The sequence below is a fragment of the Moschus berezovskii genome, chromosome 4, assembly GCF_049115385.1.
Source record: "Moschus berezovskii isolate FMDL1 chromosome 4, NW_MosBer_1.0, whole genome shotgun sequence".
In the NCBI taxonomy this organism is placed as follows: Eukaryota; Metazoa; Chordata; class Mammalia; order Artiodactyla; family Moschidae; genus Moschus; species Moschus berezovskii.
The window spans coordinates 495,386-518,725 of record NC_142463.1 but is presented as its reverse complement, the minus strand read 5'-3'; the positions used below and the strand labels follow the sequence as shown (position 1 = coordinate 518,725).

Below are 23,340 nucleotides of genomic sequence, written 5' to 3'. Positions count from 1 at the left end.
TTCCCTAGTTGACCTGAGACATGAGCACTGCAGACTCCAGAAACGGGGCTCCCAGCGCTGCCCTCCCAGCACTAGCGCCCGCCAGAGGCGGCTGTTTGGGTAGTTTATCCTCCAGCGTGCTTGTTTGAGTGGAAGCAAATGCGTGTGTTTATGGTCCTCCTCTTAACCAGAGCTCACGTGCCACACACCCGCGTGGCACCTGGCGTGTATCCACCTTCACACCAGAGAAGCACACAGAGACCTTTTTCCCATGATAGAAATTTCAGCAGCTTCCTGTGCTGTGGACAGAGGGCTGTGCTTGCTAGTGAGCCACGTGCTCATTTTCCGGCCAAGGGGGAGGCAGCTGGGGAGCAGACCCATTTTTTTTAGAGTTCACAGAGACTCCGAGTGGCAGCTCCACAGCTGCTCACATGCCCCCACTCCGCCTCCATCGGCGCTGCCCCGCCCCAGTGGTGCCTCTGCCACCAACCTGAGCTGGCGCGGCGTCAGAGCTTCGGCAGACCTTTGAGCCGAATTGTTCCAACTTTAGAGTGGAAGTTATGCATCACACGGTGGTTCTGAAGGTTTTTATTAAATGAGAATGTATAGGAGCCAAGTTTATAACACCAGACGTCAGTGGTGGGAATTGTATCCAGACACCAGAAACAGTTTCAGAACTGAGACTGCAGGACATTTTGTTCACATAGAGGAAGAAGGGACGGTGAGCCGAGCCGAGTCCCTCGTCAGTCCCTGGGTTCTGACTGACTCCCTCCAGGTCTCTGGAGAGGTCCCCCTGGAGAGGTCCCCCAGATCCCTCTGGAGGAGGTCCCCCTGGAGAGGTCCCCCAGATCCCTAGATCACATAGAGGAAGAAGGGACGGTGAGCCGGGTCCCTCGTCAGTCCCTGGGTTCTGACTGACTCCCTCCAGGTCTCTGGAGAGGTCCCCCTGGAGAGGTCCCCCAGATCCCTCTGGAGGAGGTCCCCCTGGAGAGGTCCCCTGGAGAGGTCCCCCTGGAGAGGTCCCCCAGATCCCTAGATCACATAGAGGAAGAAGGGACGGTGAGCCGAGCCGAGTCCCTCGTCAGTCCCTGGGTTCTGACTGACTCCCTCCAGGTCTCTGGAGAGGTCCCCCTGGAGAGGTCCCCCAGATCCCTCTGGAGGAGGTCCCCCTGGAGAGGTCCCCTGGAGAGGTCCCCCTGGAGAGGTCCCCCAGATCCCTAGATCACATAGAGGAAGAAGGGACGGTGAGCCGAGTCCCTCGTCAGTCCCTGGGTTCTGACTGATTCCCTCCAGGTCTCTGGAGAGGGTTGCCCTGAGGAGGTTCCCCAGATCCCCCTGGAGAGGGTCGCCCTATAGAGGTCCCCCTGGAGAGGGTCCCCCTGGAGAGGTCCCCCTGGAGAGGTCTCTGGCAGCCGAGCAGCTGCCCTCTGCCCTTCAGAGCCCACAGGACTGGGCAGCGCTTGCTGTGTGTCTCATCTAGTTTGCATACTCTTGCCTTTTTAATGTTTATTTATAAGCACACAGAGCAAAACAAGGTAATTTCTGTTAGGCTGTAATTTATGCAAAGCTGATTCAGTGCATACATTTTTCCTTTCTCCCCGTGGTCAGGCTAGAGGAAGCAGTCAGGCTGAGGCAACACTGTTGAGCAAGCGGCTTCCTGCTCCGGCAGGGAGGGTCCTGTCACTCTGCTCACTCCAGAGTGAGACTAAGGTCAGCCGCTATTTGCAACCCGCGGTTCCACCTGATTTTTTAAGTTTCTTCCTTCCTGTACTTCCAAAGCTAGAAGATGAGTAGTCACTAAATAGGATGTGTGTGCACATTGCTGGTGTGTGATAGCAAGCAGAGCTCTCCTGGAGCGTCCGTGGGAGGGTGCCCCATGGGTTCGGGCCCTCTCAGGAGAGTCGTCCTCTCCTGGAGCATCCTCAGGAGGGTGCCCAGTGTCCTCGGCTCCTCTCAGGAGAGTCATCCTCCCCAGGTGAGCCTCCGGGTGTGAGGGTGTCTTGTGGTCCTTGGTCTCGGCTTCAGCCAGGTAGGTGTCTTCCTTTAACCAGGTGGCAATGACTGGGATAGAAGCTTGCTGCTCATAAGACATATAAACGTGCAGAGGCCATGTTTTAGAATTCCTTGATCCAGGAAAAGTGTTTTTCCATTTATCTAATGTGTGTTAGAATGAAATTAAGCAATAAAATTAAAAGACACTTATTCCTTGGAAGGAAAGTTATGACCAACCTAGATAGTATATTAAAAAGCAAAAACATTACTTTGCCAGCCAACGTCCATCTAGTCAAGGCTATGGTTTTTCCAGTGGTCATGTATGGATGTGAGAGTTGGACTGTGAAGAAGGCTGATTGCCGAAGAATTGATGCTTTTGAACTGTGGTGCTGGAGAAGACTCTTGAGAGTCCCTTGGACTGCAAGGAGATCCAACCAGTCCATTCTAAAGGAGATCAATCCTGGGTGTTCATTGGAAGGACTGATGCTAAAGCTGAAACTCCAATACTTTGGCCACCTCATGCGACGAGTTGACTCACTGGAAAAGACTCTGATGCTGGGAAGCATTGGGGGCAGGAGGAGAAGGGGATGACAGAGAATGAGATGGCTGGATGGCATTACCGACTCAATGGACATGAGTTTGAGTGAACTCCGGGAGTTGGTGATGGACAGGGAAGCCTGGCGTGCTGTGATTCATGGGTTCGCAGAGAGTCGGACACGACTGAGCAACTGAACTGAACTGAAGGTGTGTTTTGTTCCTAGGAGAGATAAACAGTGGTTGATTAACAGTGTGCTGTTAAAACTACATGAATCAAACGCACAGCTTGATGAGCTGACTGGACAGTGTCCACTCGGGCCATGGGGCTGTGCTGGCCACACCTGCAGCCCCCCACTGTGCCGCCCCGGGGCAGCCCCCCAAGGGCACCCCAGCCCTGGCTCTTCTGGGACAGCCTCCTTGCACATTCGTCCTGCCGTTTCTCACCTGAATGAGTACAGTAGCTTAGTCTTGCTTGGTTTGGGTTTTTTGTTGGCTTTTTTCTTTTTTTTTTAAGAAGTAGGTGTTTAGATACAACTTTCTTATAATAAGTCAAAGGGAAAAACCTGAAGAAATTTTTTCCATCTAAAATTTTTATGAAAAAATATAAATGAGAATTATACAATGGAATACACAACAGAAATGATTCAAAAAAATACCTTGGTTGTGTACATTGCTTCAGAATTTTAGCTTTACTTAAAAGGGAAAGGATCGTTTGGTGCCCACCGCTTGTTTCAGAAGGGCCTCTTCTGGTGGCGGGTGAGCGCTGTGAGCCCATCGCGGCTCCCTCTCACCTGTCTGCACATCTGGGACAGCTGGCAGGTGGGCGCATCTGCTTCACACCCTTGCTTCCGCGGTGGCCTCCCACGTTCAGCGCTGGAATGAACGCACTCACGTGTGTGGTTCTCAGTGCCTCATGGACCTCACACTCAGTGACGTGGGAGCACGTTTCTGCCGCGTTGATCAAGCCCGTGGCCTGTGCAGTGCCTCGTGTCCTGAGGCAGTGCATGTTCTTTGACGCCCGTGACGTTAGCCACAGTAAGAATTCCCTCTCCCAGGGCCATGCAGCCTGGAGGGAGAGCTCTGAAGTTGGCTGGTGATTGCCAGCCTGAACCACCTTCGCGGCTCAGCTGGGGCTGAGTGTGGGGTCAGCCGTTGGCTTGTGTTGGAGGCCGGCTGGGAGCTGTGTCCGGCAGGATGACCCGCTGCCTCGTCACTCTGCTCGTGCTGTGCTCGTCTCACCTTCCCAGCGGTCTTGGCTTGTTTTCTGTTTGCTTGTTGATAAACCAGACGTGCGCGTCAGTTCTCGGCCGGATGGTTGGGAAAGCCCCAGCTGAGTGGGGCTTAAGCAGGGGGTGCTGGGCAGCAGGTCACGAGAAGCTTTTCAATCTTAATTCAAGAGATAAGAAGCTCGTGAGTTAGTCTTTCTTGATAACAAAACTAGCTTGAAAGAAGGCCAGGGAGCTCAGCAGTGAAGTTGGCATGAAACGGAGTGGACCAGGAGTCTAGTGAGGTTAATTCTCCAAAATATTTACTGCAGGCTAGTCAAAGACTTTTCAAAGATGAGTAAGCAAACTAAAATAATTTTTGTGGCATCTGCATTCTTTCTTGGTTAAACATCTGGCATTTGTTTTTGTCTTACCATGTTTAACCAGTAAGTGTGTTTCTTTAAATTGACTTTTATGCACAAATAGGCATACTTAAGGGAATTTGCCATAAGTAGAAGGTAACTTTATTAATAAGGACGAATGAAAGCAAGCCTGAATTACTAGATTCTAGCAGATACTTAGCCTATTCTTTCATTGTTAAAGAGAATGATGAGATGGGCTCTTTTCAAGTTAATAGCTTAGAGCTGGAGACCTTTCCCCACACAGCAGGGAGTGTTGGAAGGGCACAGGCACCTCCTGGGGCACCTCTGACCCTCTCAGACCCTCAGCGTCCTCATTGGTGAGGAGGGTGTGGGGGGGTGGCAATGACGATGAGGTTATTGTGGAGGTGGGGGCAGGGCAGTGCGGGCAACGGCAGAGGCGTGGGGTCTCCATGGTGTGTGCCATGCTGCCGTCTGGGGCTGGGGGCTCCCTGACGCTGTCAGGCGCCGGGTCAAGTTTCCTCCGAACCCCGGCGACGCCTCTGCAGCCTGGAGATGCAGCTGAGAGACCAGGGCTTGCAGGGCCAGCAAAGGTGGCCCCAGCATCTCCATCCACCTTCCTTGGGTTGTGCCCTCCATGTCGGTGGGGTGGGGACCCATGACCCAAGTTGTGTGTTCCCACACACCTTTGCTGGAAGGCCCTGGGCTGTGCACACAGCGTGTGGGTGCCTGAACCTCTGGGCCGGGCTGGGAGGAGGTGGCTGGGAAGGAGAGGCAGGTGGCTGTGGGCCGCCCCGCTCCAGGGGTCCCCTTCAGAGGGTCTGCGGGTCAGCTGGCACTGCCCGGCCTACACACCCAGGAGACATTGGTCCTGGGGCTGCTGCTGACTGGCATCTGTGCGCCAGCCGCCCGTGTATGAGGAGAATATGATCTTTCTAAGCCATTTGGAGGTAGTTTAAGACTCGCAGAGGCACAAAATCAGTGCTGAGAATTACGGTCTACCCAGTGATTTTCTTATGTTGTTTTAAAATCGAAACGACTGAAGATAATTGGGGTTTTCTGTTTGTTTTAGCACACTTCTCCTTCTCAGCTGCTGAGGAATGGGGGAGCTGGAAGGAACATACAGAGTCCTGCAGACCCCAGGGGCACGCCTGGGCACTGCGACCCCCGCTGGCGTCAGTACCCTGGAGCCTGGGCAGGGGCCCCCAGCAGGGGCGGCGCGGCCAGTGGTCCAGACACACCTCCGCGTGCAGCTGCTAGACGACTCCGTCGAGGTGTTTGACGTCGAGGTAAGAAGCCCGGGGCCTATGCCTGGTGCTCGCTGAGAAGGGCCAAATTCCACGTTGCTAGTAGACTTTGCCTGTTTATCAAGTTGCTTCGAGTAGCTGGGTAACAAAATGCTTGGAAACAGTGAAGTTGGAGAGTGACATTCTCCTGCCTTTCCTTTAAGCTTCTGACGCAATGTGGGCGTTCAAGAGGCTGGCTGAGTGCCGTGCAGTGCAGGCGGGAACCAGCTTGCCTGCTCCCGAGTCTTGGTGGCTAAGCAGCTGGGTGAGAGGCACCCCTCAGCCTTGCAGTGTGTCCACTTCCTTGTCTGCATGTAGGGGCGGCTCCAGGCCCTGCTTCTCGGGGTTGCTGGGTGAGGGCTGAGCCATGAGGAACCTGGCACAGAACTCGTTTTTCTGGGTCAGCAATAAGAACACTTTTACTTTGAAAATTCCCTGTAGTAGCTTGCACCGATTGGCAAAAACAATTGAGTATAGCAAATGTTTGAAGATATTTTTTATGATTTTCTAAATAGTATTAGAATAAATGGTCTTTTAAAAAATTGCTCATCTTCATAAGTGTGTGTGTGTGTGCTTAAGTCGCTCAGTCATGTCCGACTTTGTGACCCCATGGACTGTAGCCCGCCAGGCTCCTCTGTCCATGGGATTCTCTGGGGAAGAATACTGGAGGGGGTCGCCATGCCCTCCTCCAAGGGATCTTCCTGACCCAGGGATCGAACCCAGGTCTCCCATGTCGCAGGCTGGCTCTTTACTGTCTGGGTCACCAGGGAAGGCCGTGAACACTGGAGTGGGTAGCCTATCCCTTCCCCAGGGGAGCTTCCAGGAATCAAACTGGGATCTCCTGCATAGCAGGTAGATTCCCAGCTGAGCTACCAGGGAATGCAGAAATAAATTATTTTTCTAATATTTTTTATTAAAGTAATACCTTTGACTGCGTTCCCCTGCTCTTGACGTGACAGACTAGAGCGAGGATGAGCTCTAACTTGAGCAGAGGCTGGCTTGTGCTTGGGGGGAGGTCGGGGGCTGCACAGAAAGTGGGCAGGTGTGAGGGGCTGGAGGAAGCTGGAGCCTGCCTGCAGAAAGCGCTGTGAGGGCAGAGGCGAGGAAGGAGGTGAGCGTGGGGAGGAGGCAGGGGGGCCACCTGGGCGGGGGTGGGGAGAGGCGCCCCCAGCCCAGCTCGGAACCCAGGGCCTACCGGCCTCTCTTGCTCGCGTGTTCCATGGCAGGTATCCAGTGCCTGGGTCCCTAGTGTTTGGACTCGAGGACCCTGCAGGTTCTTAGGTCTCACCTGAGGAAGAAAGCAAGTATCAGTTAATCGGGCAGGTAACTGACACTGGCAGGACCTGCCCGTCCACTTTCAGTGACACTCCTGTGTTGCAAGAGGCTGCCTTTACAGGACAGGGAGTCTGGAGCAGACACCTTTGCGCCCCGGGGAGCGGGCGGCTCTCTGTTCCCTCTCACTTTCTCACCGTCCTCTGACGCGTCACCTGGAGAAACCGGTTAAAGTCTGGGAATTAGTTGGGCTCCCAGGTCTTTTCCAGCCCAATGTTTGGAATAATCTCCACCATGAAGCTGCCCTGTGGTGAACGCACTTGCTATGGTCCAGGCTTCAGAGGGGGCTCCCAGGTGCTTAGTGGTGAGAAGCCCGCCCACCAGTGCAGGAGACGCAGGTTCGATCCCTGGGTCGGGAAGGTCCCCTGGAGGAGGGCATGGCTACCCACTCCCGTATTGTTGCCTGGAGAATCCCATGGACAGAGGAGCCTGGTGGGCTACAGTCCATGAGGTCACAAAGAGTCAGACACGGCTGAAATACTTAGCATGCTCGCAAGCTTAGAAGAGCTTTAGATATTTTGAAGGAAAGGAAAGAAAGAAGGAAGAAGAGAAAAGATTTCTGCATTATTTAGGGTTTACTTTCGGAGCATCTTTTTTGGTCCTGGGTAATAGTCTTTATCAACTAAACCTAAGCTCAAAAAAGGAGAAAGCAGACATTTATTGCTGAGTCACAAATAAGATGTAATTCTTCTCTGGGAAATTCACTTGTAAATCAGAGACACCATTGTATAAAGGTTCAGATTGTATCGAACTTGTCGAAGTTTTAATAAATTGAAATTGCCGTTTCCTTTAATCAGGTGGAACCATCATGTTTGGTATTTTGAGATATTTGGTGGAGTCCAGAAATTAAAAGAGTCAAGTTGCTGTTGCATATCATGAGTTGGATAGGGTACTTTTTAAGTTGTGCCTGAGATCACTCAAATCTGCCTTTCAGGAGAAGCTAAAACTCAACATATATTTTTGTAAATTAGTTGTATTGTAAGTGCCCTATCTTCCACAACTGTGTCAGTCAGCTTTGCTGAGTAACAAACCGCCCCAGACTTGATAACCTGAGTGAACCTTTAATGCTTCCTGCACGTCTGAGTGTTGGCTTGGAGGGTCTTCTGGCTTGGCCTGGCCAAGGGGTTAGCACGACCTCACTCCTGAGTCTGGGCCCAGCCGGAAGCTGTCTGTATGTGGCCCTCACCCTCCAGCTAGCTGGTGTGGCCGTGTAGGCGTGGGGATGGGCGTGTGCTTGTGGTGGGAGCCGTGAAGTCCCGGCTGGGGCTCACCCCTGCAGCTTCCGCCGAGTCCCCCTACTTAAGCAGGCCTCCGGCCAGCCAGGCCCCGGGGCGGGGAGGTGTGCAGAGTGGGGAGCACTCGTGAGGCTTTCCCAGCAGCTGTCGCCAGCGGTCAGGACCGCAGCCCTGTGAAGAACGTGTCCCGGAGCTCTGGTGTTGGTGTCTTGGCTGCTGACAGACCTCTCGGACTGCTTGGGAAGGGCTGCAGAGAAGGTGTGCCCGCCTGCCCCGTTCCCCACGGGTCCATGATGCAGGGTCGCGACTGGCTTCCGTCCAGGCTCCTCCCTGCTCCCCATCACTGCCCCGTGTCCACGCCGGCCGCCCCTCACCCAGCAGGCTGGCCCTGAGAGGTACGCTGTGGCCCGCTGGTTGCTCTGTGCTGGGGCTGGTGTGGATGTGGGTGCCTGGTGGGAGGTCCCTGGCCAGTGGCCTCTCTCGGTAGCTCAGAGGATGTCTCGTGGGCCTGGAGCCAGGCTCTGCTGCTGAAGGCAGGTCAGGGCAGTGAGGCTGCGTCCACATGTGGCCCAGTGTGGCCCAGATGAGCTAGGCGGGGGGCATGCGCTCTCCCGAGGGGTCTATTTCTCCCCGTGCGGCAGCGTCCTCTGGCCTTAGGGACTCACTTGCTGTTTGTGGGGGGCTCTCTCTGGCCATCCACGCCTACTGCGTGTGCTTGTTTGGTTTACTTCCCACTGAGTGTCCTGCGGGCGTGTCTGTGGACCCGCAGGGCTTATGTGCTGACCTTCCCTCCTGTGCAGACGGTGGTGGAGTGGGACAAGGCCCACGGGGGAGCCGCAGGTTCCGTCTCAGGGGCTGAGGATGCACTTAGCAGTTTGGTTACTTTTGAAGCATTGTCTCTGCCTCTGTGAGAAGCCCCCGGGCCGAGTCACCTGGGCAGCCCCCGCCCCGCCCCCTGCCCCCTGGGCCGCAGTTCATCCCCTCCCCCCGGAGCCCCGGCTCCACCCACCACCCACGGGCCCCTGCACATCCCTGGACCCCACGCTGCCACCCGGGCGCCCCACAGTCAGCCTCTCCGAAGCTGGGCCTGCTTTTTCCAGAGCAGCGTTGCACACGCTGAGCAGCCACACGGTCACCCATGTAGAGCGTACAAGGCAGCGGCTCTATTGTGGTCACAGACGTGCACAGCCGTCCCTGTGGTCAGCTCCCCGGTGTCTCAACCTCGTGGGGACCCCCGCGCCCTTCAGCTATCAGCCCCCACCCAGCTAGTGTGCTCCACCCTCACCCCTGCCTCTGAGAGTCCGGGACCGGCGTCCTGTCCCCACAGATGTGAGCGCCGTGGGCTTCCCTCTGAGGGGCTGTTTGTGGCCTTCTGTGGGTGGCTTCCCGCCAAGCGTGGTGTGTTAGGGCTTCCTCTGTGGAGCACAGTGTGCAGTATTGTCCCCTTTTGCTGGTGGAATCACACTCCAGGGTGCCTGTGGGGAGAGAGAAAATCAGCCAAATGGCGACAGTCAGGCCCTCTGGCTGCACGGCGACTTGCTCCCGCCCGCCGTGTGTAAAGCCATGGTTATGTGACAGCTGAGCCTGCTGCCCCTGTGTGTGCGCGTCTCCACCTCCTTGCTTGGCCGTGGGTTGCGTTTGCTCTGTAAGCACGTGTAAGCCCTGCCTGAGGAGCCCTGCGTCACCTTGTGGCCGTGTCCACTGCTCAGCCACGAGAGCATGCAGCGCACCTGCCTTCCCTGTGGCCCCTCGACTTTTCTTCCCGTTTTCCCTCTCGTGCCTTGCCTACTGCGGCTTCAGCGAACCATGTGAATGGCAAGACGGCACCGACAGACCCGTTTTCTCCTCCACCGTCAGCTGAGGCCGTTCCCCTGGGCTGCAGCGGACACTGCTGCTGTGAACGTCAGTGTGCACAACTTGCGGGCACGCGTGTCCATGTATCAGGGCTGACGCCCATGTGTGAGCGCTCGGGGGTGGCCCACTGCCTTGCAGGGGGGCTCCCCGTCTCCCTCCCACCAGCACGGCCTCCAGTTTCTCCACGTTCTCCCCTGCACTATTACCTGAGTTTTTGAGTCTATCCGTCCTGGTGGGTTTGAAGTGGTGTCCCATTGTGATTTCAGCTAAAATTTTTAAAATTCTTAATGGCTTAAGAAAGGAAGGATTTAAGCCCCAAATATGAGAATTGTACTATTAAAAGTCACCTTTTGGGTGGTTCCGTGGGTTGACAGTGAGTCACTGTGAAGCTCAGGGTCTTGGTGAGCCCATGACCTCATGTCGAGTGAGTGGCTCTACACCCCAGCGTGGTGAGGACCACGGGGGAAGCAGGCCAGAGGCAGGGCCTGCAGGCCTGGGCACTGAGGCTGGCAGACAGTGGGGGCCGCCTTGTGCGGTATCTGAAAACACTGACGTTCCATTTAGCATGGTCACGTAGTTGATAGAGGTGGGACCATTTACTGACACTGTATTTTCAGCTCGTGTGTCTTATTATAAGTAACAGCTGCCAGTATCTATGAGTAGCTTCACACATGACGCTCACTTGTGCAGCAAACTTAAGCTTATTGCGGTCAGGTAAGATGATGGAGCAAGAGGCACTTTATGGTTTTTACTGGTCACTAGTTCAAACACCTCTGTTTTGTGTGGAAGGGCGGGCAGAGGAGGCAGAAGTCTGTCTGACGGACGCAGGGTGAAGCTTCAGCTGTGACTTATTTTAAGCGATGTCAGGCATTTATCGATGGCATTCTAGCTCCCCGGTCGGTCAGTGGCCAGGTTTTTGATCTAGCAAAGTCATGATTTGTTTTCAGTTAATTAAATGAATTCCATGGTTTTTAAATTAGAGATCTGGCCTCGGCTCCGGAAAGTCTTTGTTCTGATCCGTGAGAGAAGCCATCTGGAGGCCAGTGGAGAGTGTCCAGCTCCCCACCCTGTCGGCGGGTGCCCCGTGGGGCCGTGCCGTGCCCCCTGAGGGGCCTCCCCTGGGCTGCAGGCGCAGCGTCGGGGAGGGGGCACAGAGCAGGCCCTTTGCTGGCCGGTCAGGGACTGAGGTCAGCTGTCACTTCCCTGTTACCTGGTCTGTGGACAAAGTGCCACTTGGTGGCTGAAGGAACCATCTGGGGCGCGGTTGGGCAGGGGGCCTCTCCCCGGAGTGCGTGCCTGCCTTTGCTGCCAGGTGGGGGTGGGGGCCCAGCAAACACGAAACTTGCTCACGTTCCCCGTTTCCTCACACGCTCAGAATCTCCAGAATGGGCGTCCTTTTCTTTTCTGTGAATTGCAAACGCTTTGGCTTGAATATGGGACAAGTAGGAGGACAAGCCCTGGTCACGAAGGCCCGTTCTGGAAGACCTGAGGTTGCTGTTCCCGGAAAAACTTAATGTTTTCTTTCTGGCCAGGAAGACATAGCCAGAACTCCAGAAAGTATCATAGCCAGACGTCTGTCGCCACCCCCGCATGAACACCTAAATATGGCAGAGAGACCGCCTCGGAACTCACTTTGGTCTGATCTCGGGAGAAGCCAGTAATTCAGCTTCTGAGGTGGGGATAGTGCAGGCTTAGCCCAGAGCCCTGCGTCTCCAGCCCAGGCAGCCTCCACGTGGTCCTGCCAGCTCTGGAAACCTGTTATTTGGTTTTAGAAAGTTGGTCTCTTTTTGACCCTGAAGCCCAGGAATGTGGCAGGATGAGATGGGCCAGGAGTGTGGACGTTTCCCCAGCTGTGGCATCGAAGCGCCTACACACACGCACACATGCCTGCATACATGCACGCCTGCACACACGCGTGCCAGCTGTGGCATCGAAGTGTCAGCACACATGCACACACGCCTGCACACGCGCACACCTGCGGGTTGGCATGTGCATTCTGTTGGATGAGCCAGCGAGGATGACCGATGACGAAGGGAAGAGAATCAGGAACCAGCACGCAGGGAACCCCGTGCCCGCGTTGTGTTGTAGAGAACAGCCGCTGTCTCAGGGTCTCAGCAGAGGGTCCTGGGAAGGACACATCCCAACGGGTGGTCTGCACCTGGGAGCCGTCCCCGGAGAGCCTGAGACGCCCAGCGGGCCTGTGTTCTTGGCCGCCCTGGCAGGAGATGGGCGGCAGAGGTGGAGTGGGCTGCCTGGCAACATATCTGGCCCGTGACCCCCACCCCCCCGCTCCGCACACTGCCCCCCGAACCCTTGCTCTCCCCACATGGCACTGTCATTTCTGACCAGGAAGAATCCAATGCCCTCTGTTTGGGGAAGCCCAGGAGAGCTGAGCTGACGCAGTTCCAGATTGCTCTCCAGGTGGCTGCTTTGTTCAGCCTCCACCCGACCCTCCCCAGCTGCCCGCAGGGAGGCCCTGCCCGCCTGGGTGTGCGCCCCGGCTGCCTGGGCCTCTGCGGGGTCTCCTGGCCTGCAGCTTGTCACCCCACAGTTCCCTTTCCCTAAGGTGGGTAAGCTGCCTTCTCTCTCCCTCAGGATGCCGGGTGGGGCAGCTTGGGACCAAGTGGTAGGTCTCAGCCTGGGTGGCTCGAGGCAGCGCGTGTTCCAGTCTGGGCAGCTCTGCTCAGGGCCCATCCTGACGTGTGGGGGCCACGTGGACCAGCTGGGGCAGGAAGGCCCGGGGTCTCCCCACAGGCCTCTGCTCAGCCGCCCCGCGCCCCCCCCCCCCCGCCGCCCCCGTCTGGGCTGGAGCCTGCTCTGCTCGTGGTGAATGGTGTCGGGATGCTAGAAGCAGGGCTGCTGCGGAAATCCTTGTGTGTGTTGCACACACATGTGCACATGCGCAGGTTTCCCCACGCTGTGTCCCCAGCGTGGCCCCTGTGACTGAGGGGGTGGCCGTCTCCACCCTGATCAGGTCCGTGAGTCCTCTGGGAGCGGGCTAGCCTGTTTCCCTTGCCGTCGGCTTCCCAGGCACTGCCCAGTCGTCCTCTGGGTCTCTGGCTGTCCTGCCGCCTCGTCCACGGGGCTGCTGCCCAGTGCAGGCTGCTGGTGGGGCCGGGCCGTCTCCTGCCTGCTCGTGCTGATTCTACCCCTGGCCAGGTCGTCTCTGCCGAGAGCACTGCTGTGCTCCTGCCCCCCCCACGCGGCCTCCAGTGGGCCGTGCTCACCTCCTGCACATCCGGGTCGCCACGGGCACCTTTAAAACCTGCTGTGTTGCTGAAGAGCCCTCCGGTGACTCTGGGCAGGATGGGCGGCCAGCGGCTTGGAGAAGAGCCGCAGGCTCTGGAATGAGCACCTTCCCAAGCGGGCACCCTCTGTGGACCCGCCCCTCCTGACCTGCCTTCCTCCCTGCCCCCGTTCATTCAGTCCCTGAACAAAGCAAGCACAGCCCCTCCGCCTCCCCTCTGCCCCCTCCCCCGCCCCCAGAGCTGTGGTTTCTCCAGCGGTCATGTGTGGATGTGAGAGTTGGACCATAAAGAAAGCTGATCGCCGAAGAATTGATGCTTTTGAACTGTGGTGCTGGAGAAGACTCTTGAGAGTCCCTTGCACTGCAAGGAGATCCAACCAGTCCATTCTAAAGGAGATCAGTCCTGGGTGTTCATTGGAAGGACTGATGCTAAAGCTGAAACTGCGATACTTTGGCCACCTCATACGACGAGTTGACTCACTGGAAAAGACTCTGATGCTGGGAGGGATTGGGGGCAGGAGGAAACGGGGACGACAGAGAATGAGATGGCTGGATGGCATCACCGACTCTGTGGACATGAGTTTGAGTGAACTCTGGGAGTTGGTGATGGACAGGGAGGCCTGGCGTGCTGCGATTCATGGGGTCGCGGAGAGTCGGACGCGACTGAGCGACTGAACTGAACTGAACTGGGCCCATGATTCACGTTGTCTCCTAAGGGACCTAACTGAGTCACTGATCCCTTTCAGTTGAGGGAAGTCACTGAGGTTCTCCAGAAAGCTGAGCGCAGGTTGGCAGCTGTCCGTGCCCCCGCACAGAGCGCATGCTGGGTCTCCGCTTGTATGGTGTTTACAGCTTGTGGTTTCCGAGTCCATCTCACTGTTTCCTGACCAGCGTGTCCCCCAGGATTAACCTTGAACCCCGTCCTTCTCCCAGTGAAGCGCTCACAGCTGGCACCTCGGAGACCAGCCAGGATGGCATGCGGGGCTCCTGACACTGCCTGTTTGGGTCACAGCAGAGACCACATTCATTCAAGCCACGTGGGCTCCTGGTAGAACTGTAAAGGATGTTGAAAGGCCCACAGGCAAGGATCGACCCGGGCAGGGACAGCCGCGCACAGCGTCCTGGTGTCCCCCCAGCCTCTGCTCATGCATTAGCTGAGCTTGCCTGGAATCGGACTGCACACGCTTGTGGTCTGTTTTCAGACTTAACATACTACAGCACGTTTCTGTGTAACTCCTCCAGAAGGTTTCGACGCCTTTGGAGCTTTCTGGCTCTCAGTCTGTTTAATGAGTCTCATGCACGCTCTGGGTTTTCCCTTTAGATAAGTATCTGGAGTGGGGGTTCTGCTTCAGTCGGGGGTATGTGGCCCCCGGGGAGCCCCTCACACAGGAGCCCCTCACACAGCCATGCCCAGTGGCGGGTGCCCATGATGGTTTTCATACAATCTCCAGTTTAACAAGCAGAAGTTAGGTTTGTAGACACAGTTTTATCAGGCTTCAGTTCAGTTCAGTTCAGTCGCTCAGTCGTGTCCGACTCTCCGCGACCCCATGAATCACAGCACACCAGGCCTCCCTGTCTATCACCAACTCCCAGAGTTCACTCAAACTCATGTCCACAGAGTCGGTGATGCCATCCAGACATCTCATTCTCAGTCGTCCCCTTCTCCTCCCGCCCCTTAGCCACTGGGTTTTTGTTTTGAGGGATTTTGTGTGCGTGGGTGTGTGTGTGTATGTGTGTGTGGGGTGTGCGTGGGTGTGGGTGTGTGTGGTCAGCACTTCTTTTTCAGTGAAATGCATACGTCAGAGGTGCAGCACGCCCGCCGTGTTTCAGTGCACAGCTTGGTGGAGCGGGTCTGCACACTCCACTGCCGTCCCCGTCACACTTCCTCCTGTGACGCTGAAGTTCTGTCCCCAGGAAACACTCACACACCCCCGACCCCCCACCTGTGACTCTTCTCCTCTGAGCAGCTCGTGAGCATGGTTAATCCCACGTTTGTTCTCAAACACGTGGGGTCAAGGTTTGCCCCTTTCCGGGCTGATGGTGTCCCGCGGTGTGGACAGACCACACTTTGCTGAGGAACAGTTGGGCAGCTTCTGTGTTTTATCCGCTCTGAAGATGGGGTGCAGACATCACCTCGAGACACTGCTTCCATTTCATTTGAGTGTCTCCCCGATATTGGGAGTGCTGGATCGTGTGGTTCTACTGTAGTCATTGGAAAGTGAAGGTCGCTCAGTCCGATTCTTTGTGACCCCAGGGACTATACGGTTCGTGGAGTTCTCCAGCCAGAACACTGGAGTGGGTAGCCTTTCCCTTCTCCAGAGGATCTTCCTGACCAGGGATCAAACCAGGGTCTCCTGCCTTGCAGGCGGATGCTTTACCAGCTGAGCCACCAGGGAAGCGTTGGAGGGACCTCCGTACTGGCTCCACAGTGGCTGCACCGTTCCACTTTCTCAGCCATAGTGCAGAGGGTTTCTCTTTGCTCCACGTCTGTGCCAACGCTTGTTCTTTTCTTTTACTTTCAGATTTTTCCTTTCGTTCTTTCTCTCCTCCTTCCTTCCTTTTTTGATAGCAGCCATCCTGACAGATTGGTGATGGTATCTCAGTGTGGTTTTCGTTTGCATTTCCTGACGATCAGAGATGCTGAGCATCTTTTCATGGGCTTATTGGCCATTTGTGTGTGTGTAGATAGGATATTATTTGTGTGTGTGTATATTATATTATTTGGAGGAACGTCTGTTCACATCCTTTGCCCATTTTCTAATTGCGTTGTTTGGTTTTTGTTGAATTTAAAACTTCTCTATATATCCTGGATCTTAACTCGTTATCAAATATGTGATTTGCAAATGTTTCTACATCATATTATAAGTTAAAAAAAACAACAGGAATTTGAGGGTTGGGGAAATACTAAATATATTGTATTTGAAGTAAAAAGAACAAGCCGGGGGATGCTGGAGGCGCAGCAGCTGACAGCTTATAGTGAAGGACAGGACACGAATGGCATGTCCACACCAGGCTGTCCGCGCAGTTCTGAGCCATGCCCGGGGCCCCTCGCTCGCGGGAGGCAACGCTGAGGACGCCCGGCCGCGGGGTCACAGTGGACGGTGAGCCGGCCTCATTGCTGCTTGTGGTGCAGCAGGAGCTCAAAGATACACCAGGGAAGCTGAGCCCTCAGTGCTCAGGAGAGAGACAGTGGGGATGGGGCAGGAGTGTGGGTCCCCCTTAGAAAGGAAGGACTGGGGACGGACCAGCACTGTGGGCCACGGGGTGTGCACGGGGCGCCGGGGGCGTGGGTCCCCAGGGAGGCCCTGGCCCTCCCGTGCTGGCAGCCCCGGCTCCTCACAGGGAAATGCGTCGGTCAGGTGTCTAGGCCGTGGGCCACGGAGGCCGCCTTAAACCCCGCTGCCCCTTGACTCCTGGGTCGCAGTAATTATGGGCTTTTGTTTTTAGCGAGATTTTGACTAGCCATTAAGGAGAGATGTAAAGAACATCTGTAGGTGCCTCCACGCTGTTGTTGTTGGACTGCTTTGGGGTGTTCTTTGCACGTGTGTTGTGGTTTTGCATGTGTAATTGTGTAGTTTATGTAACTTTGGGATGTTCTTTGCACACATGTTGTGGTTTTGTGCATGTAATTCTGTAGTTGATATAACTCGACTTGATTTTCCCACCGTGGCCATGAGGATCCAGCCATCCCACGAGGGCTTTTTTCTGGTGAAAATCAAACTGACATTTTCTTGCTCAGCCCTCGGTCCAAAACCCCCTCCTAGGTTGAGCTCTCTTCAGAAGCCTGTGTGTAGACTTTGTCCCAGTTTCACTGTCTAGCCTAAGATATCTTTCTTTAAAGTAACTTTAACATTCCTAATTATGAAAAATACATCCTTTCTTACTGTTCTAATTTTAGATATTTATAGTGTTTTCTCATAATTATATTTTTTGCATATGTTTAATCCACTAATGGGGCTTCCCTGGTGGCTCAGAGGGTAAAGCGTCTGCTTGCATTGCGGGAGATCCCTGGGTCGGGAAGATCCCCTGGAGAAGAAATAATATGTGACCTTGTGCTTTTTTGCATATTTTGATATTTGATCTGATAAATTTAGATTTTTGTAGCAGAAGAAAAGCTTTTTTTTCCGTTGAAGTAATTTTCAGTGCATTCAGTTCAGTTGCTCAGTTGTGTCCGATTCTTTGCGACCCCATTGACTGCAGCATGCCAGGCCTCCCTGTCCATCACCAACTCCCGGAGTTTACTCAGACTCATGTCCATTGAGTCGGTGATGCCATCCAACCGTCTCATCCTCTGTCATCCCTTTCTCCTCCCACCTTCAATCTTTCCCAGCATCAGGGTCTTCTACAGTGAGTCAGCTCTTTGCATCAGGTGGCCAAAGTATTAGAGTTTCAGCTTCAACATCAGTCCTTCCGATGAATATTCAGGACTGATCTCCTTTAGGATGGATTGACTGGATCTCCTTGCTGTCCAAGGGACTCTCAAGAGTCGTCTCCAACACCACATTCAAAAGCATCAATTCTTTGGCGCTCAGCTTTCTTTATAGTCCAACTCTCACATCCATACATGACCACAGAAAAAAAACCATAGCTTTGACTAGGTGGACCTTTGGCAAAGTGATGTCTCTGCTTTTTAATATGCTGCCTAGGTTGGTCCTAACTTTTCTGCCAAGGAGCAAGCGTCTTTTAATTTCATAGCTGCAGTCATTTTCAGTGACGACAACTTAAAATGACTTTAAGGCTCTAGATGTTGCTTTCCTTCTGAAAAATATATTGGAACATGGGCCCCTTTAAATCAAGCATATTAAACCAAGGAGAGTCAACTTTACAGCTGTTTGCTCCTGGCTTAGATTTACATCAACCCTGCGTCTGTTGTAAAACTGTATAAAAAATTAGAAACATATCGTAAAGGTAGCAAAGAATCCAAATTGTATTATGAAATGAAACTATAAATTATATATAAGTACTGAGGTAAAGTTGGACTTGTTACTATATGTAGTAACCTTACAAAGAGTAAAAAAGACATCTCGAGAGACTTTGGTACTCTTGCTGAGAACACAGGTTCTGCAAAGGGGCTTCAGTTTTTCCTTATTTAGTGGAATCAGCGGAGAAGGCAACGGCACCCCACTCCAGTACTCTTGCCTAGAAAATCCCATGGATGGAGCAGCCTGGTGGGCTGCAGTCCGTGGGGTCACTAAGGGTCGGACACGACTGAGCAACTTCACTTCACTTTTCACTTTCACACATTGGAGAAGGAAATGGCAACCCACTCCAGTGTTCTTGCCTGGAGAGTCCCAGGGACGGGGGCGCCTGGTGGGCTTCCGTCTAGGGGGTCACACAGAGTCGGACACGACTGAAGTGACGCAGCAGCAGCAGCAGTGGAATCGGATTGGGAGAGACCTCAGAGTGCTGGAGGAGGGCAAACTTGTTTCAGAAAAAAGCAAACTTTATTGCTGTGAATTTCTACATTTAGAATTAATATTCTTATTTTTTGATTATGCAGGTCAACCGAATTTATAAAGTAATAGTGTTTCATATTGGGGTTTTTTTTTTTTTGCATTTTCCACTACAGAAAGTTTTTTATATATTTTTTCCAAATTATAAAATGAATACATGCTCACTGTAAAAAATTCAGTCAGTTCAGTACAGAGGGAAAAATGTTAAATGTATTTTTCTCCTACAACCAGGAAATAATGTCTTGACACTGTGGCCCGTTGCCCGTTTCACCTTCCAGGTGATCAGCTGTGTGTGCGCGAGTGTGCAGGCCCACTGTGACGTCACACAGCGGCCCAGGCGCCTCCCTGTGGCCACGTGTTTATGTCTCCTGCTCTCACCTGCTAGTCTCTGTTAGGAATGTTGGTGGGCGTGGCGCTGTTCTCCTCTTACCAAGTGTGCACCTCTTTTCCGTCTTGGTCGCCTTTTGGCCTAAATTCAACCACGTACTCTGTAAAGCTCACGTCCCCGCCCTCGGTGTCGTGCCTGCCCTATTCCTGGCACAACCATACCATTCTGTTGCTGCGACCCTGTCTGTGCCGTTTGCTTCTGCTGTGTGTCTTCTGTGCAATCTGCTGACCATCACTGAGCATTCCCCACCTTCTGAGTGCGCCCTGCAGCACTGTGCGTGAATTGTTTAATTTCCTGCTGAACCATTAGCAGTAGCATTATTGGTTTTTGTTTCATAATTGAGGAAACCGACGTACAGGGAATTTTTAAGTTACACAGTACTGGAAGTTCCAGCCAGGACAATTAAAACAAGGGAAAGAGTAAGAAAAGATGCAGTGAGGGAATCCATATTGGAAAGGAAGAAGTGAAACCATCTCTTGCTTACAGATGACATGATCTTTAATGTGGAAACGTCTAAGGAATCTGCCAAAAGACGATTAGAACTGTTTGTTGTTGTTGTTCGGTCCCTCAGTCGTGTCCGACTCTTTGCGACCCCATGAATCACAGCACGCCAGGCCTCCCTGTCCATCACCAACTCCCGGAGTTCACTCAAACTCATGTCCACAGAGTCGGTGATGCCATCCAGCCGTCTCACTCTCTGTCACCCCCTTCTCCTCCCACCCCCAATCCCTCCCAGCTTCAGGGTCTTTTCCAGTGAGTCAGCTCTTCGCATGAGGTGGCCAAAGTATTGGAGCTTCCGCTTCAGCATCAGTCCTTCCAATGAACACCCGGAATTGATCTCCTTTAGGATGGACTCATTGGATCTCCTTGCAGTCCAAGGGACTCTCAAGAGTCTTCTCCAGCACCACAATTCAAAAGCATCAATTCGTCCGTGCTAAGCCTTCTTTATGTTCCAGCTCGCACATCCATACATGACCACTGGAAAAACCATACCTTTGACTATATGGACCTTTGTCAGCAAAATAATGTCTCTGCTTTTTAATATGCTGTCTGAGTTGGTCATAGCTTTTCTTCCAAGGAGCAAACATCTTTAAATTTCATGGCTGCAGTCACCATCCACAGTGATTTTGGAGCCCAGGGAAATAAAGTTTGTCACAGTTTCCATTGTTTCCCCATCTATTTGCCATGAAGTGATGGGACCACTGCCATGATCTTAGTTTTTTGAATGTTGAGTTTTATGCCTGCTTTTTCACGCTTCTTAATTAGAACTGCTAAACAAATTCATTAAGGCTGAAGGATACAAGATCAATATACAGAGATCAATTATATTTCAACACATTAGCAATGAACAATCCCAAAATAAAATTAAGAAAACAGTTGAATTTACAATGGTATCAGAAAAGAATAAAATTCTTGGGGAAAAATTAAAAGAACCTCAAAACTTATATGCTCCTTGGTGGTCAACTGCTAATTTCTTAAAGGGGAAATCTGTAGTTTTAACCCACAAAATAAAAGTTGTCAGAAGCCAGTGAGGGGCTTCCCTGGTGGTCCAGCGATTAAGACTCTGCCTGCCAATGCAGGGCACACAGATTTGATCCCTGGTCTGGGTGGGTTCCACATGCTGCAGGGCAGCCAAGCTCAAGCACCACAGCTCCTGAGCCCGTGCTCTGGAGCCTGGAGCTACAAGTGCTGAAGTCTGAGCATTCTAGAAGACTGTGCTCGGCAACGGGAGAAGCCCCTGGAGTGAGGAGTCTGAACACCGGAGGTAGAGAGGAGCCCTTGCTCGCCACGACTGAGAGGCCTGAGCCCCAGAACTAGAGGAGCCCTTGCTCGCGATGACTGAGAGGCCTGAGCCCCAGAACTAGAGGAGCCCTTGCTCGCCACGACTGAGAGGCCTGAGCCCCAGAACTAGAGGAGCCCTTGCTCGCGATGACTGAGAGGCCTGAGCCCCAGAACTAGAGGAGCCCTTGCTCGCCAGGACTGAGAGGCCTGAGCCCCAGAACTAGAGGAGCCCTTGCTCGCCACGACTGAGAGGCCTGAGCCCCAGAACTAGAGGAGCCCTTGCTCGCCACGACTGAGAGGCCTGAGCCCCAGAACTAGAGGAGCCCTTGCTCGCGATGACTGAGAGGCCTGAGCCCCAGAACTAGAGGAGCCCTTGCTCGCCACGACTGAGAGGCCTGAGCCCCAGAACTAGAGGAGCCCTTGCTCGCGATGACTGAGAGGCCTGAGCCCCAGAACTAGAGGAGCCCTTGCTCGCCAGGACTGAGAGGCCTGAGCCCCAGAACTAGAGGAGCCCTTGCTCGCCACGACTGAGAGGCCTGAGCCCCAGAACTAGAGGAGCCCTTGCTCGCCACGACTGAGAGGCCTGAGCCCCAGAACTAGAGGAGCCCTTGCTCGCGATGACTGAGAGGCCTGAGCCCCAGAACTAGAGGAGCCCTTGCTCGCCACGACTGAGAGGCCTGAGCCCCAGAACTAGAGGAGCCCTTGCTCGCGATGACTGAGAGGCCTGAGCCCCAGAACTAGAGGAGCCCTTGCTCGCCACGACTGAGAGGCCTGAGCCCCAGAACTAGAGGAGCCCTTGCTCGCGATGACTGGAGGAAGCCCAAGAGCAGCAACGAAGACCGGATGTGGCAGAAATTTTAAAGATAGATAAGTTTTTTTAAAAATTGCAAATTCTCAAGCACAATAAGTTTCTAATTAAATTACCATCCAGTGATTTTTTAAAATTTATATCGCTTTTGTATTATCTATCCATTTTCATTTTAAAACTTAAATCACAGTGACATTTATGTTGAATCCAGCTATAAAAATATTCACCATTTTTAACATTGCATTTTTTTCCTAAAAACTAAACACGGTAGTATGTGTAACGTCCTAAAACAATCGACTCTGTCCATTTGCATTTGTGTTTGTCTACTAGAAGTACTGATTTGTGATAGAACAAGAGTGGAGTTTTCTCTGAAAAGCTCTATTAATTGTGGGGCGGGAAATGCCTGCATGCAACTACAGACAAATTCAATGAATCTCACTCTGTTTCTCTGAAAAACATGATCTTTAAAGATGAATTTTAAATGCCAGAATCAAATGTCAGGAGGAACTGAGCTGGCTTTTCTTTTTCCCTTCAATGAATGGCTAGAGATTAAAATTAAAGATTTGGTTTAGAGAACACATTCACTGGCATCGTATTAACAGGATGGTGTTTATTACAGTGTCTTGTAACTGCTTATTTGCAACTGTTCCTCGTGCTTCTAGCCGAAGGCAGTGAAAGGGAGCTTGCAGCTCAGCAGTGGGAGCCCGGGCGTCCTGCCGTGTATCTCACCCCCCGTTACCCATCCCTCTTTGGGGTGACCCAATCTGACGATCACCAGGGCCAGCTCAGCTCAGTCCCAAACTCATTGGAGCTGCAGTGAAACTGGCAGTTAAAAACGAAACAAATTCTTGGGCACTGAAAACTATAAGACCACTGAAAGAGATGAGACACCTAAATAAACCAGTGGGAAGATGTTCCATCTTCGTGGGTCAGCTGACTCACTACTGTTACCAGGGCAGTACCCACTGATGACCTACAGACTGAACACTGACCTGTGAAACCCCCGCTCTTCCACAGAATTTGACAAGCTGGTCTTAAAACGCATGTGGGAATTCAGAGACCGAGAACACCAACAACAATCTCGAAAAAGAAGAGTTGGAGATCTCACACGAGTGGCTGGACTGTAACAGCGATCCAGGCCATGCTCTGTGTCTGCAGATTTACCCAACCACAGGCAAACCGTGGACGCAGACCTGGAGGGCCCCTCGGGGCCTTGAGCATCTGCAGATCCACAGGGTCTGTGGATACCAGGGACTAGAATAGAGAGCCCAGAAATAAATCCTTCCGTGAAGTCAGACCTCTGCCTCACCACACACAAGAACTCCTGAAAATGGGTCAGTGACCTCAACGTCAGAGTTACTAATAAGACTGTAAAACTCTTGGGAGAAGACCTAGAAGTAAATTTTCATGGCCTCAGGTTAGACAGTAGTTTCTAAGACATGACACCAAAATCACAGGTGACAAAAGAAAAACAGATAAATTGGACTTCGTTTTTTCAAAATATTGTGCTAGAAATACTACTACTGTGGCAGTTAAAGGAACTGTCTTTCTTGATTGTCAGTGATTCCAGCAAGAGGCTGAGGAAATGCCAGTCTGGTCTGCCATCCTCAGGAGAGGGTTTCCCTACCTTCCCCTCCTGGACGTGGCAGGGGGTCCTCATTCGTGGCCGTGAATCTGAGCCGTATTCCAGCTCCCAGGAGTGCCCTTTATGTTGTCCAGCTGATGCCTACGCGGGCCTCACCCATTCGGTTCAGGCTGCCTGCTGACCTCTGATTTCTGGAGGGAACTTTTATTTTCCCTTTTACTCTTTAGTTGTTTTTTCTTTTCTTAGAAATCTCATGTTATAAATACGTTGACTTCTT

General features: G+C 53.0%; 1 protein-coding gene across 5 annotated transcripts in view; it reads left to right on the top strand.

The window, feature by feature from the left end:
* The window catches only part of FARP2 (FERM, ARH/RhoGEF and pleckstrin domain protein 2), a 100,607-nt gene that overhangs the window by 9,260 nt on the left and 68,007 nt on the right, over window positions 1-23,340 (top strand). For 4 of the 5 annotated variants that reach the window (XM_055404085.2, XM_088835030.1, XM_088835029.1 and 1 more), the window contains exon 2: window positions 5,166-5,382. In XM_055404085.2, the coding sequence (XP_055260060.2) occupies window positions 5,194-5,382 (189 nt within the window). In that variant the 5' untranslated portion in view covers window positions 5,166-5,193. Of the gene's footprint in view, window positions 1-1,707; window positions 1,955-5,165; window positions 5,383-23,340 lie in introns of those variants that run through there. The other variant, XM_088835028.1, reaches the window with a different exon arrangement.